This window comes from Sarcophilus harrisii, chromosome 4, assembly GCF_902635505.1.
Source record: "Sarcophilus harrisii chromosome 4, mSarHar1.11, whole genome shotgun sequence".
NCBI classification, from domain to species: Eukaryota; Metazoa; Chordata; class Mammalia; order Dasyuromorphia; family Dasyuridae; genus Sarcophilus; species Sarcophilus harrisii.
The window spans coordinates 392,506,231-392,521,951 of record NC_045429.1 but is presented as its reverse complement, the minus strand read 5'-3'; the positions used below and the strand labels follow the sequence as shown (position 1 = coordinate 392,521,951).

The 15,721-nt window shown below is 34.8% G+C and overlaps 1 protein-coding gene across 2 annotated transcripts in view; it reads left to right on the top strand.

Moving 5' to 3' along the window:
- The window catches only part of MTARC2 (mitochondrial amidoxime reducing component 2), a 31,868-nt gene extending 17,099 nt beyond the window's left edge, over positions 1-14,769 (top strand). The window contains exons 5-8 of one of the 2 annotated variants that reach the window (XM_003767722.4): positions 6,565-6,626; positions 6,716-6,787; positions 7,716-7,852; positions 13,973-14,769. In XM_003767722.4, the coding sequence (XP_003767770.1) occupies positions 6,565-6,626; positions 6,716-6,787; positions 7,716-7,842 (261 nt within the window). In that variant the 3' untranslated portion in view covers positions 7,843-7,852; positions 13,973-14,769. Of the gene's footprint in view, positions 1-6,564; positions 6,627-6,715; positions 6,788-7,715; positions 7,879-13,972 lie in introns of both variants that reach the window. The other variant, XM_012547893.3, reaches the window with a different exon arrangement.
- Positions 14,770-15,721: the final 952 nt, after the last annotated feature.

Sequence of the window (15,721 nt, the reverse complement as noted above, 5' to 3'; positions counted from 1 at the left end):
AAAGCAAATGCTTCTTATCTATAGAGCTGCATCCTTGGGAATCCATGATACAGTATAGGACTTCCAGATGCTAAAATCATTCAGATTGTAATAAATTGGAAGACTGCATAGTTTCTGCTGGAGCAGTTGTTTCTTCTCTCTCCCTTTGATATGGTAAGGTGGTGAGTGATGATACAGTCTGAGTACAAGAGAACTTATGTATAATAGGACAATTGACTGCTGGAGGAAGATTGCTAAAGATGAAGGTGATACTCACAGAACTAGAGAACGGAAGGAACTAGTTTAAAGGAAGAAGCAAAAGCTCAGAAAGGGTAAGCAGTTTGTCTTAGGTTATACAATTAGTTCATATCAGAGCTAGGAGAGAAATTAAATCTTGGCTAAACATCTGGAGTTTTCAAGTCTTAGGGGAAAAAACTATATGATTGTTTAGTTTCTGTTGCTCTCTGAATCTTTTTTTCCTGGGCTGAAGAAATGAGTTGTGTCACTGGCCCAAATAAGCATTTATTGAAGGACCATTATAGATGTCACAGCCCTTCTTATTTTGGGCTAAAAAAGGTTGTATATGGAACAACAATCAAAGCATTTATAAAGATCTTTTGAAATTAAAAAAATTACATCTAAAAATAATAAAATACAAAGATTTATAAATAACCAAAAGATTACAAATAAAAAATTTTTTGCTTTTGTTTTTCTTTACCATGAAAAAAACATGAAGGTGATAAAACTTTCTTCAAAGGTGCTCAGCCCAATGTTCTTAGAGATATGAGTGAAGATTGTATTCTTGTCCTGTGCAATGAATTGAAGAAAGTAATCTAAGTATGTCCTAATTTCAAATGGAATCATGAAGAATTGGACATGACTGAAGTAACTTAATAACAAATTTATTTTTAAAAAATCATGTCTCTCATTTGTATTTAAGTAATATATATATAATTATTTTTCTGCAGCTAAATATTTATTAATTAGGATCTGTGTTGAGTGTTCTGCTATAAAACAGTAAGCACACAAAATACTGTAAAAAAAAAAAGAGCTCAGTGTTTAGGGGAATTCAGGACATTTTTCATATTCCTGGCTGGAAGCAGTTGCATATTCTAGTGACTTGACAAACAAGAGGAAAAGCTATTGACAATCCAAACTTAAACACCACTACTTAGATATTTTGGATGGATGATGTTTGTTTTTTAACTATAGGTGAGTTTTAACTTCTATAAATGTTCCAATTTCAATGATAGGGCAAGTTTAAAGGGATCATCAATGCCTTTTAAATTATGAAACATCTTGTCCTTTTTGTATAATAAGTGACTTTTATCTTCATATAGGAATATGTGGCCATTTTAATGTTGTGGCCAACTAAATAAAAATAGCAGAGTTCTGCAACATAAGTGAATTAACATAGGAAGGACAATGCAGACTGATAGTTTTCCCTGGATGATGCTCACTTTTTTATTATTATAGCTTTTTATTTACAAGATATATATGCATGGGTAATTTTTCAGCATTGACCCTTGCAAAACCTTCTATTCCAACTTTTCCCCTCCTTCCTGTCACCCTCTCCCCCAGATGGCAGGTAGACCAATATATGTTAAATGTGTTAAAGTATATGTTAAATACAATATATGTATACATATCCATATAGTTATTTTGCTGCACAAGAAGAACCAGATTTTGAAATAAGGTAAAATTAACCTGAGAAGGAAATCAAAAATGCAAGCAGATAAAAACAGAGGGATTGGAAATGCGATGTAGTGGTTCACACTCATTTTCCAGAGTTCTTTGGCTGGGTGTAACTGGTTCTATTCATTATTGAACAAATGGAATTGATTTGGTTCATCTCATTGTTGAAGAGAGCCATGTCCATCAGAATTGAGATGATGCTCACTTTTAATTCTTCCCAGACCATTGTATTCATTGGTGCAATATGGTCTGTATATTGCATATTGAGGGTCCGTCTATTTCTGAAGCAGCTTGGTGGAACTTTAGATAGAATGTTGGGTCCAGAGATAAGAAGATTTCAGTTAAATACCATCTCAGACCTTTCCTAGCTGTGTGACCTGGATGAGTCAATTTCTTCCAGTCTCAGTTCTTCATTCACAAAATGAAGATAATAATCATGTCTACCTCCCATGGTCCTTGTGGGGGGAGAAGGGAATGAGATTATATCTGTGAAATAGTTTATAAATTTTAAACATTAGGTAAATATCAATCTATTATTATCATTCATAAATATAGAAAAAAACATTCCTGGGAAAAACAGGTTTGAAACAAAGTGCAATTTTGTCCATGAATTCATGCACCCACTCTACAAACTGAGGTTTATGGGTTTAGGCCTGATGAAGCTAGGGAGACCAATTCCTGATTTGCAAGGCAAGGCACAAGGGGCAAAGGGCAGGTGATGAAATCACAATGGTATTCTCTTTGCCCAAAGTTACTTTTATTCACAAGAAAAGATGTGACATGCTTTGGGGGAAATGACTGGAGATCAGAGAAGGGGGGAAATAAAGGTGGGATTTTGGGAGTGACAATAATGTGTATTGAGATGTTGAGATTGTTTTAAATATAATTTGGGAAAAGCTGAGTTCCCACCAAGGTTGTAATAAATATATTAATGAGACAGTGTGGGAAAGCTTCAATTCCTGACAGTAAGATGGTTTTGAGTTCACATTGCTTAGGGCTAATAAGGTAGTCTGGAGAACTAGCTTCCTTTTTGAATGCAATTATGGTTGCAATTATGGAGTTAAAGCTGACTCTTTTGTGTATTGGTAATGGTTGATAATATCAGGATGGGCTCTTTTTAGCTTCTACTGAGAAGAGAAGAGAATAAGCTAGTTTCAGAGTTCACATCAGGGTGATTGCTGAGATCACAGAATAGAGGCAATATGGTACCATTGAAAGCATGCTAGACTAGGCTTGGCTTCAAATCCTGACATCACCCTTTGTTTCTCAGTTGGCTACTTTTCTGAACTAAACTTCATATTCAGCAAATTGAAATTAATTCAAATTCTCACTTCTTCCATTCTCTTGACCTTCTTTTCTAGGAGAGAGACATGCTTCTACTTTGTGCAGAGATGACTAGCCATAGGGAATGGACCTATGCCTTCATAGATATAAGGAATTTCCCATTTATTGGAAATGTGAGGAAATTCTCATTATCAATGCAGATTGCCACCATTGTATCTCATATATAGATCCAAAGAGCATGGAGAGGATTAAGGGTCTCATGGCCAGTAGGTTCAGAGGCAAAAGCTGAACTCTTATCTTCCAGAATTTTTGTTGATTATCCTTCATTCTGAAAGAGGACCAATGACACCAGCAAAGTGATGTCTTAGCTTGCAAGTGAACTGGATTTAAGTGTGATGGAGCTATAAAAAATCACCAGCCTCTCTTTCTCCTCCAGAGAAATCTATGTTCAGTGGCAAGACATTGGTCAAAATAAATGGAAATGGCTCCATATGTAGTGGGAAGAATTTAGCATTTTAAAATTCTTTCCCAGGTCTCAGGTTGTCTGAGGCAACACCCATTCAGTGATTAAAGGCTAGGTTAAGAAATGAGGCAAAGGATACCTCAGAGGCATCTCCATTCACTAAGCAAAGCTGCCTCTAATTGATGAATGATGAATGATCAACTCAGCTCAGTCATCACCTCTTCTGTGAAATCTTCTTTTATTCCACAGTGGACTTTTCTTTGTCCTTATGTAAACACTTTATAGGAGATCCACACAGCTTGCTGGTAGGAATTTCTTTTTATCTTTTAACATTTTTTTGAATGTTCTTGGTACATATGGCCTGTCCACTAGTCATCTTTCAGTCTTTCTACATGACTTCCCCACTCCTTAATTGATCATTCATCTCTCTAATGATATCTTTTAGGCTGTTTCTTGTGTATAGTCTTTTTTTTTTTTGGTAACATGCTTCAGATTATTTAGATTAACTATGTGTATATCTACTGCCCTTGGGTGATCTGCATTTAATTTCATTTTATTCTTTTTGTTTTGCAAATTGGCTACCACATATTAAAAGCCTAGCTTTATTTAACACACACACACACACACACACACACACACACACACAAACAGAGGGAACTCACAATAATTTGTAGTATAAACAAGTTCAAAAAATCCCAAGGTTAAAATTTTCCAGCATCACTTTCTTATTAATAGTTTTTGTTTACTCATATTCATATTCATTTCTGAAATTTATCTTCTGATTCATCCAAAGAGTCAGTTCTTGTAACAAAAGGTTAAAAAAAAGGAAGAAAAAAATATTCTAGAAAACCAGCAAACGCATTTACTGAGTCAAAAAAAATAGTCAGTTTCATACTCATAGATTATCTTTATAATAAAGGGAGGGAAATACATTGCAACCACATAGAGTGACAGGATAATGTAGTGAATAAGAAAAACCTGATTTGAATTTCAAACACTCTCTTATTTAAAAGGGCAAGTCACTTAAACTTGATCAGCCTCAGTTTCCTCAATTGTAAGGTGAGAATAATGATATCACCTCACAGGTTCATTGTAAGGCTCTAATGAGGCAACACATTTAGAACTCCTTGCAGATCTTATCTTATATAAATGTTAGGTATTATCTTTTAAAAACCATAGAAGTATTTCCCCCTTCTATATATCTTTCATCCAGTAAAATCTGGAGCCTGTTCACCTTTTCCTAAACATATACTTTTACTTTCATGTAAAAGATGAATTTATTTACAAATGTTAAATAATGCTTTTATTTAGGAGGAACCTACAAGTTTGACATCTGAAGCTACCAAAAAAATTGTTTTGAAATTTAGACAATTTACTTCCCTGCATGTGTTGTAAGAGCTGAATAATATGCTTAGTAAAGATTACTTATCACCAAATCATGGCTGTGAGAAACTTTTCTTTTTTTTTTTTTCTTTTTTATTTAATAGCTTTTTATTTACAGGATATATGCATGGGTAACTTTATAGCATTAACAATTGCCAAACCTCTTGTTCCAATTTTTCACCTCTTACCCCCCCCCCAACCCCTCCCCTAGATGGCAGGATGACCAGTAGATGTTAAATATATTAAAATATAAATTAGATACACAATAAGTATACATGACCAAAACATTATTTTGCTGTACAAAAAGAATCAGACTCTGAAATATTGTACAATTAGCTTGTGAAGGAAATCAAAAATGCAGGTGGGCATAAATATAGGGATTGGGAATTCAATGTAATGGTTTTTAGTCATCTCCCAGAGTTCTTTTTCTGGGCATAGCTGGTTCAGTTCATTGCTGTTCCATTGGAAATGATTTGGTTGATTGTGAGAAACTTTTCACTGAAATTCAGGATTCTGTGGCTTTAAATTCACAACTACCATTTTGAATTAACATAGATTTATGGCTTCAAATTGTTGAGATCTTCATTACTTGTCAGAAAGGCATTGAATTGAATGTGACTCAAGTGTTACAACTTTTAGAAAGGTAACTACAGGTGTATTTGTAAGTGACTGCATTGCCCTCCTGTGGTGAAATGTATACGATCTGTTATAGCAGATGTCTTGACCTCTCTTAAGACAAGATCTACATCAGTTATCATAATGAGGCAAATGCTATTACATCTGCAAATTATCTTGTTATCAGTTTTTATGGTTTTGACTTGTTTGAAATAAATGGGATATCAGAAAATGATTTGGAAATATTTATTTTTCCATCAGTCTCCAATTTCAAAATGGATTTTGATTGCAAAACTTTGTTTATAAGTTAACTTCTTTTCCAGAGAGTGAATTTCCTTCTAGAAATGGTGTTATAAAGGATAACTAATTTCCTAGACCTAATTACAGAGAACAATTTGATTCAGTCATTGTAAAGATACAGATAAATCTAAAAGGAACAACCACATTATAATCTGAGGCTTCCCTGGAAGCATTCAAGCATGTCTTAGAAGGGATTCTTATTCAGGTAAGAGTTTGATTGGATGACCTTATAGGGTTTATAGTAGTGTAATTGTAACCTTGAGACTTGAGCGCCCCTAAAACTTCCTTTTAAGAATGTGCATGTCAGAATCCTGCCCCTAATCCTATGCCTGAAATCCTGATCTGGAGGGGAGAAGATAGAAGACAGAGGTTCCATTGATTGGTCTATTCCTTGGGCACAGCACAGTTAGTAAAATGCTACAGTAGCTTTGGGCAGTTAGGTAGCATAGTGGATAGAGTATCTGGGTCTGAAGTTAGTAATATCTGATTTCAAATACTGTGTGACTTTGAGAGAGATGTTTACTCCTATTTGTTGCAATTTTCTCATGAAATGAGCTGGAGAAGGAAATGGCAAACCACTGCCTTTGCCAAGAAAACCCCGAAAGGGGTCATGAAGAGTTAGACATGACTGAACAACAACAATCTTGTTTCTCTGCAAAGCCCTGTTAGATTACATTCTCTAAAAACTTCTCAGGATTGTGATCTTTATAAATGACTTTTTTTTTTTTTTTTTTTAAGGAAGGACAGGAGTTGTTCACTACAATCCAGCTATTTTTGCTTCCTACTAGAAGTGGTTGCAAAATCTGAAGATATTTTTATTCAAAAATTAAACTTATCTCTCCTAGGATACCTGGGATGAAATCCTAATTGGGAGTGTTGAAATGAAAAAGGTTTTGTCTTGCCCCAGGTAAAAGTTCTAACCAAACTCAATACTTAAAGCTTTGCCTAGTTGATTATTGTGCATATTCGCTTAACTCAGTCTTGCCTGTGTTGCAGATGTATCATGACCACAGTGGACCCAGACACTGGGATCATAACCAGGAAAGAGCCTCTGGAAACACTGAAGAGGTAGATTATTTGCTGAGGGAGAAGGGCTAGGGGACTGGGGGAAAAGGATCTAATACTTCTGATATTGTCATGTATTATGGTCAATATTATCATGGCAGAACTAAGTGTAAGTTCATGTAGGTAGTTAGGGACTGAATTGAATGAGTCTAGAACCCTTCAAATCTTAGATTTTTAGATGCAATGAAGTTAGTTTCTTCACTTGGGAGACCTAGACTCAAGTTCTGCATCAGATCACATCCCAAGTTCCTGTTAATACTATTCTGTCTTCCATGGTTGACTATTCTGTTCTAGAACCCCAATGATTGATTCATTGTTAAGTTTACAAATTTGTCAGAATCCTAAGAGAATATAGTGGATAGAACACCAGGCTTGGAGTCAGGAAGTTCTGTATTTAAATTCAGTCTTAGACACTATTTGGGTGATCCTGAGAAAGTCACTTAATCCTGTTTGTCTCAGTTTCCTCAAATGTAAAATGAACTGGAAAAGGAAATGGCAAACCACTCCAGTATCTTTGCCAAGAAGACTCCAAATGGAATCACAAAGAGTTGTGCCTGACCGAAATGACTAACCAACCAAGGGAATCTTGAGTAATTTCTTTTTTCATCTCTATTCCATTCAAAGTATTATGCAATTGAATTATGTAGGTAGATAACATATTTAGAACAGGTAAAGTAAAAGTTTTTTTTAGTGGCTTCCAGGGAGGTCTCAACATAGATGCAAATATAATGCTTTTAAGTCCATTTATAATAATAGGATACTCTTGGGAGTGCCAAAATTTCTTTCCTGCATTTTAACTCCTATTAGTTTTCCAAGAGAGGTTTTAGGAGTTGTTTGCATAACTCTCTGGGGTAGTGTATTTGTTTTATATTACATTTTCTCCCTGTGCCTTAAATTGTTTTTTTTTTTTTTTTTTTTTTGTCCTCTTCAGTTACCGCCTTTGTGATCCAGCTGAGAAGCATATATACAAGTCATCCCCACTCTTTGGGATGTATTTTTCAGTGGAAAAAATTGGAAGTCTGAAAGTTGGTGACCCTGTGTATCTGATAACTCAGTGATGGAAATCAGGTGATAAGCGCCACATAATTGATATGGTAAATTCAAAGCTCCCCTTCTGCACAAGATTATGATGAAACAACAATTAAATTGGCTCATGTTGGGAGATTTTCCATTTTCCTTTCCTTAGTTTCTGGAGAGATTCTTGATATTATTATTGAAACTTGCAGACATTTCTTTCTCCCCTTTATTTTGACAATTGTAATTTCTATTTTAATCTTAGTCATTTCAATTTTCCATTAGATTATAAAAAGTTTTCATTAGGTTCCCTAGTGAAATGATGTTAATTGGTTAATATTTCTAATACATTTCATATGATTTACAAGAAATGTAGATCATTTCTTCTTAAGAGCTTTTTATTTATATTTTCTTATCTTATAGGAAAGTCAAGAAAAGGGACTAAAGAATTCAAAAGCTATGTGTTAAACCAAATTTAAATTTCATGAAAAAAATTTAAAAATACAATTTAAAATTTGAGCATTTTCACTTAAGGGCAAAGAACTTTGTTTTTGAGTGATAGTGTAGTACAAGGAGCCCTGGATTGGAAGTTAGAGGCCTTTTGTTTAAATTCTCACTCCATCATTTATTACCTGTGTGATTTGAGGTAACTTTTAATTTCCTTCAACCCCACTTTGCATATACATAAAACGAAGAAATTAACTTTGATGACCTCAAAAGCCTTTAAGCTGTGAATGTATGATCCTAGGCTGTTATAATATCATATGTTACATAAGGGATCTGTTTGAACAGTATTAGCTGAACCATTTCCTTTCTTCTTGGCCAAGGAACTTTACCCTCAAGGTTGAACAGGCTCTCAATAGGCCCTTAAACAACATTTTTCTTTCAAATAGATTGCAGTAAAGTCATTCCAGGAAGAAGACTATCTCATCATTTCATCAAATTCAGCAGGGAAGATGTTTCTCAATTACTTCCCTCAGGATTTTGCACATTTCTTCACAGGTGGTATTATACTCCCACCTCCATTATTTTCTAATATAGCACTATCTGGGATATCCATCTCTTAATTTATGATCCCAGAACTAGATGTTTAGAAAAAGCATTTTGTATTCTGAATGCAAAGTGTCCCACATCCAGGTGACTAAAACAGCTGACATAGAAGAAATTTTGATGAATGAATAATTCCTTCACATCAAGACCATAAGTAAAATAGAGTTGGATTGATTAATCATTCCATGATGGCTTAACTGCCATCCTTTCTTTTAATATCTGTCACCTTGTCTAGGTCTGTATATTCTGCCCTTTTACACATTTTATCAATAAGGTACAAAGGAGCTTACAATTTAGAAAAGAAGAAAATGTTCAGAATTGCCACAGTGCAACCCATGAATGGAATATTTAGGATATAGAAGAGTTAATAGCATTTGAGCTATATCTTGAAGATGGATAGAATTTCCATAAAGAAAGATTGGGAAGGGGGTGTACAGTAGAATGAGAGACTGATATGAACAGGGGTGTAAAAGCTAGAAATGATTTGGAGTATTTAGGGAATGAGTATTCAGAACACAGAATTCCTATAGGGAATTAGTGACAAATTGGCAGAAAAGGGTAGATTGGGTCAGGTTATAGAAATCTTTGACTGCCTAAGTAAAGAACACAGAATTTATTCAAAACACATCAGGGATGCATTAATTTTTGAGAAGAATAGTGCCATGATTGAAGAATTGATTTTTTTGGAAAGTTAGTCTTGTAGTGGTCTGTTGGATAAGTTAGCGAAGAGTTTGGAAGCACTATTTTTTTGTTCAGGCAACAATCATGGGTGGGTGGTGGTAAAGAAATGGAAATTAAAGGAGAGATCCAAGACTGGCTGTGAAGGACAAATCAACAGGACTTGGTAATGATTAAGTGTGGGTGGCAAAGAAAACTGAGACCAAAGATAAGCCTGAGTGACTAGGAAAATGGTAGAATCATTCAAGGAAGTTAGAAAGTCATGAAGAGAAACTGGTTTTGAAGGAAACCCTGCATTGGTTTTAGACACATTGAGTTTGACATTTTAGTGGCATTTCTATGTGGATGTCCAGTAGATAGTTGGAAATATAGTACCAGTGTTCAAAAGAGTGCCAGAAATCTCTATATTTAATAATCAGTGATGTTTGGGGTGTGCTGGAGCCAGCTCCTACTAATTCTGAGAGCTGATTGTTAAATTTTTGTGGGTATTCAACACTTTGGAAATTGGCAAATGCTATAAATAAAGGCTTGATTTCTTGCTTTGCTGATTGTTAAGCCTTCAAGTGATGGAGAAAGTCTTAATGATGCAGATTAAACTTAAAAATGTGCTGTTCATATTGTGTTCTCCCCTTTTAGAAATTATTGTTAAACATTTACTAGCATACTTCTAGGAGTCATTCACATAAAGATGGTAGTTGAAGCTTGGCATGATCTCCAAGGGCAAAGACAGAAAAAAGAAGCAGGCTGAGAGAAGAAGTTGGAGACTACCTACATTTAGAAGTGATCAGAGAGAAATGGAACGAAGAAGTGGGATAATTAGGTTTTTTGAAAGTCAACCAACCAAATGATAACAATTACTGAACTATTCTGTGCCAGGAGTTGTGCTAATTGTTGGGAATGGAGAAATAAAAAGGTCCTTGCTCTCAAAGATCTTATCTGGGGGTTTGTATATGGGACCAAGAGACATGTTGGTAAATAAGTATATAAGCACATAAATAAATAAAAATAAGTATACAAAAATAAATACAGAGTAATTTGGCCGGGATAAGGGGTGGAGGGAGATAGGGGAAGGAGATAGGGATCAAGATAGAATCAAGAAAAAGCCTCACAGAGAAGGTGGTATTTGAACTGAATTTTGAAAGAAATTAGCAATTCTAAAAGGTAGAAGAAGTATGAAAGAAATGCATCCCAGGCACGAAGATCAGAAAGCTTGTGTAAAAACAGACATAAGAGAGAGAATGATATGTCTCAGACATAGCAAAAAGGCCAATTTAGCTATTTAGAAAACATGTGAAAGAAAAAAATGTGTAATGAGGCTTGGAAACATAGGTTGGAATCAGGTTATGAAAGACTTTAAATACCAAACAGACAAGTTTCTATACTAGGGAGCCACTAAGGTTTAATGAGTAGGGGAATGACATGGTCATTCCTATGGCTTGGGAATATCATTCTGGCAACTATAGTGTTAATACACTGGAGAAGGAAGAGAGAATGCAAGAAGACCAATTGAGAGACTATTGCAATAGCCCAATCAACAAACATTTATTTAATCCTGTTGTGTACCAGGCACTGAGATAAGCTTTGGAAATGCAAATAAAGTCAAAAGGCCATGTCTCAAAGAATTCAAGAGTTGAATAGTGGAGAGATCATACAAACAAATATATACAAAGAAGCTATAAGCAGGACCCATTGGAGAATGTTTACTGAGGGAAAGCATTATCTTTAAGGAGAATCAGGAAAGACTTCCTACAGAACAGAGATATCAGATAAGAAGTTTACATTACTTCCAGGTCCAGCCAGAATCAGAGTAAAATGTAATTGGAAAATATTTTACGAAATAAATAAAAATACAATAAAGCATAGACAACATTACATTTTAAATTTTATTTTATGCAACCTGCAGGGATCCTTATGTATGGTTTTATCTTTTTGACAAAAAGAATGTCAAAACTTCTTTTTGAGTTTGACACCACTGCTGTGGAAGGTGGACTTTTGACTGGTATTTGAAGGAAACTAGGAGGCAGACATAAAGAGGTGGAGCTTTCCGGGAATGGGGGAAAGTCAGAGAAAAGAGACAATCTTGTGAATGGGGAAAAGCAAAAAGGCAGGTGTGTTGCTGGCTCATAAAGTATGTGGGGCAAGGTTTTGCAAAGGTGAATACTGAAAACTATCTTTGAATGTATTTTAAAAAATAAAAAGCTATTATTTTAAAAAAGTAAAGTATGTGGGAAAGAGTAAAGTATAATAAAAGATTGGAAAGGTATGTGAAGGGTTTTTGATGCCCAATAAAGTTTTTTCCATTTAATTTTGGAAGTTATAGGGGATCATTGGAGTTTACTGAGTTGGCAGAAGGGGTTGGTGTGATATGGTCTGACCCCTTGAGTGGAAGAAGGACTAGTGTAGGGAAAGAGGTGGAGAGTTTTTAGGAAAAATTGAAAGTAGAGATTAGGTAGTGATTGGAGTGATGAGGGAAACAGAATCTCAGAATTGGAGGGGACTTTAGAGGTTATCTAGTCTGATTTAGGGACAAGTAGATAGTGCAATGGATTGATTGTCAAGCCTGAAGTGAAGAACCCAGGACACTTAATCTGGGTGATCTAGGACACAAAGAAGGTAATCTGGGACAGTGATCTAGAATGCAAAGACAGGTAATTCAAGACAGATAATCTGGGATACTTAATTTAGGGCAATCTAGAATGGTAAAAAAAAAACAAACAAACCATGCAATCTGGGTGATCTAGAACACAAAGACATGTAATCCAGGGCAGTTAATCTGGGTGATATGGAACACTAAAACTTGTAATCCAGATGATCTAGAACACAAGGGCATGTAATCTAAAATAGACAATCTGGGACTGCTAATCCCGGTGACTCAGAATGCAAAAGCATGTATTCCGGGACTGCTAATATAGGTGATCTAGAATATAAAGACATAATCTGGGTGATCTAGAACACAAAGTTGCAAAGACTTACAATCTGGAAAGCTAACCAGGATGATCTAGAATGCAAAGACACACAATCTGTGTAATCTAGAACACAAAGGTGTACAACCCAGGACACTTAATCTGGACAATCTAGAACACAGAGAATGTAATCTGGGACAGTTAATCCAGGCAACTTGGACACAAAAACACACAATCCAGGCAATCTAGAACATATAGGACTATTTTTATTGTCCTGTTGAAATTAGCATGAATTTATTATGCATCCTTTCAGATAGAGGCACATAGTAAATGTTTGTTAAATGAAATTGAATTAGGTCAGAAAAAGTAATGCTCTCTTATTCTGTTCAGTAGTTATTTGATATCAAGAAGAAGAAAAAAAAATTATAGTTGTCTACAGTTAGGACATCTGCCAAAACTCTTTCAGATAGTTGACTGGAGAATAGGATTTGAGATTCTAAATACCTGGGTTTCCTTTGCTGCTTAATTACTGAGAAATATTGTGACCAAATAATCGTTGTCTGTTGGATACTTCAGAGGATATAGAAAAGATACTAGATCAGCATAGAAATCTGGATGGAATTTCGTTTAAAATGAAAAAATGTTATTCCTATTATTCCTATTCCTATTATGAATCTCATCTTATATTTATTTTGTAATATTCCCATCATGCTTAGCAAATGATTTGACACATAAGAGGCACCCAATAAATACTTTTTTTGCCTTTTGTAATTAAATGGTTAAAATCTAGAATTCAGACACCATCCTATTCCTTTCAGTTTGCACTCCCACAATTCATCCTTAGCTTCTCACTCTCACTTCACACACCCAATCATTCAAAAATCTTGTGGTTTCTACCTCTAAGTCATCCCTAAGTCCTCTTCTCTTCTGTTAAGTAGGTATCACCTACTTCAGATCAACATTATCTCTTTACTGGACAATAGCTTTTTAATGGACTTCCTACTTAAAGTCTCTCCTTGATCCAGTCCATTCTCCACAAGGCATCAAAATATCACTCCCATAAATTCTAATGTTTTTTCATTGTCTCTAATAACAAATATGAACTCCAATAGTCATTTAGATGTCTTTACCCATCTTATTCTTCCAGTATTATTACACATTACTCCTTTTCCCAAACTCAAAGGTACAGTCGAATTCATCTTGCTGACACTCCAGGTCCCACCTTTATACATTTACTTTAGCTGTTTCCCATGTTTATAATGCCCATTGTCCTCACTTATGAGTCTTGCAATACCTTTATGACTTTAGGCAAATCACAATCTCTCTGGGTCTCAGTTTTCTCATTGGTAAAATGATAGAAGTAGATGAGATGATCTTTGAAGTGCTTTTCATTTAGCTTATGAGTTAATTGTGAGCCCCCAAATGAAAAACAGATTCTCATCCATTGAAGTGATATGAGGTGGGAGTGTGGGCTGTGATCTTGGGATATTATATTTGTGATCTAGGAAGCAAAATAACCAGAGTCTTTTTGTAATTCATTCAGGTTACAATACTGGAAATGGACTGATCAGGATCAGACAGCGACATCTTGACAGACCCTATAAGATAAAACCTTTTAGTAAATTTGTCTTGGAAAAACTTTATACTACTTCTGACTGTATTGGCATGTATGTTTTGTATGTTAATATGACAAAAGGTAAAGGTCTAGGGGAATAAGGCGGGGGAAGAAGTAATAATAATAGAATAAACTTTAGTTGCCCATTTATTGGGGAATAGCTAAATGAATTTTGGTATATGAATGTAATGGAATATTAATATGCTGTAAGAAATGATTGGGGAAGTTAGACAGCATGGTGGATATAGTGGATAGGGCACCAGCCTTGAAGTCAGGGAGAACTGAATTCAAATTTGATCTCAAACACTTAACATTTACTAGCTGTGTAATCCTGGGCAAGTCAACCTCAACTGCCTCACAAAAAAAGAAAAAGTGATGAATGTGATGGATATAGACAACTATAGAAAGATCTACATAAGTTGAAGCAGAGTGAAACAGAAAAGAGAAAACAGTAACCATAGTGATTACAATGATACAAATGAAATTAAACAGAATTAATGTCACGGAATGAGACAGAAATAATCAAAATAATCAAAAGAAAAAGTTCAAACTTTGGAAAGAACAAGTATGACCCAAATGATAGAAATAAGAAGACACCCTTCTGTCAGTCCTTGGAAGAAATGGGATGCGGACAGGTGTGCTGTGCTGCACATATTTTCAGACTTTTTTGGTATTTTTTTTTTCCTTTTTCGCCTTTAAAAACATTATTTGTAATATGGAATGGCTCTCTCAGATGAGAAGAGAAAAAATTCTGGTGATCTAAAAAAATCAATAAGATCCATTTTTAAAAAGCTAATTAAAATGAAATCTTAAATCCCTAACTTTGGTAGTATTGAGAAAAAGTAATGAACTCTAATTACCTTGCAAAAAAAAGAGGGACTGCTAGGTGGTGCAGTGGATAGAGCACTTGCCCTAGAGTCAGGAGGTCCCGAATTTCAATTTGGCTTCAGAACTTGTCACTTACTAGCTTTGTGACCCTGGGTAAATCATTAATCCCAAATGCCTTGCCAAAAGAAAAGAAAAGTAACAGAAAGAAGGATCATTAAGCTTCAAAGTATAATGTTTCTGACATTTCCCTATTTGAGGATAAATTGAAGCTAAGACATTTCTTTTACATCTTTCTACTATCTTTATATAACTAATAGACTGTTCACCTTTATTTTTTCTGCCAGTAGGAGTAATCTAATCCTAGGTACTTGATATGTGAGTTTTTAATATGGAGAGATGTTATTTTGAAACTTTTCTAGGATAAGAATATATCTGATCAGAATGGAGTACAGGAGAATGGAATTTCAATTGGAATGGTTTATTTAAGGCTGTGATTGACCTAAGAAGAGCATGAATATTTTTTAAGATGTTGAAAATTAACTTAAATGAATGGAAATTTCCTCTTTTAGTAGTATGAATAAGAAAGAATTTTTCCTGAATCCATCTGCCATTGAGATAATCTACTTCTGATTTTATAATATTTTTTATTGTAATAAATATAAATTCAAATTAAACATTCTTCAATTTTGAGGCTCATGGGCTTTTGTTTCTGGCTGTTTTAAAATTTTCACCATCCATTTTTCTTTAGTCTTTGTGACTTAACACAGTAACTTTCATAGAGATGGCCACCTCACTTTACAATGACTACTTTGTGTCATCATAGCATATTAATGAAATAAGGAGTTGGGG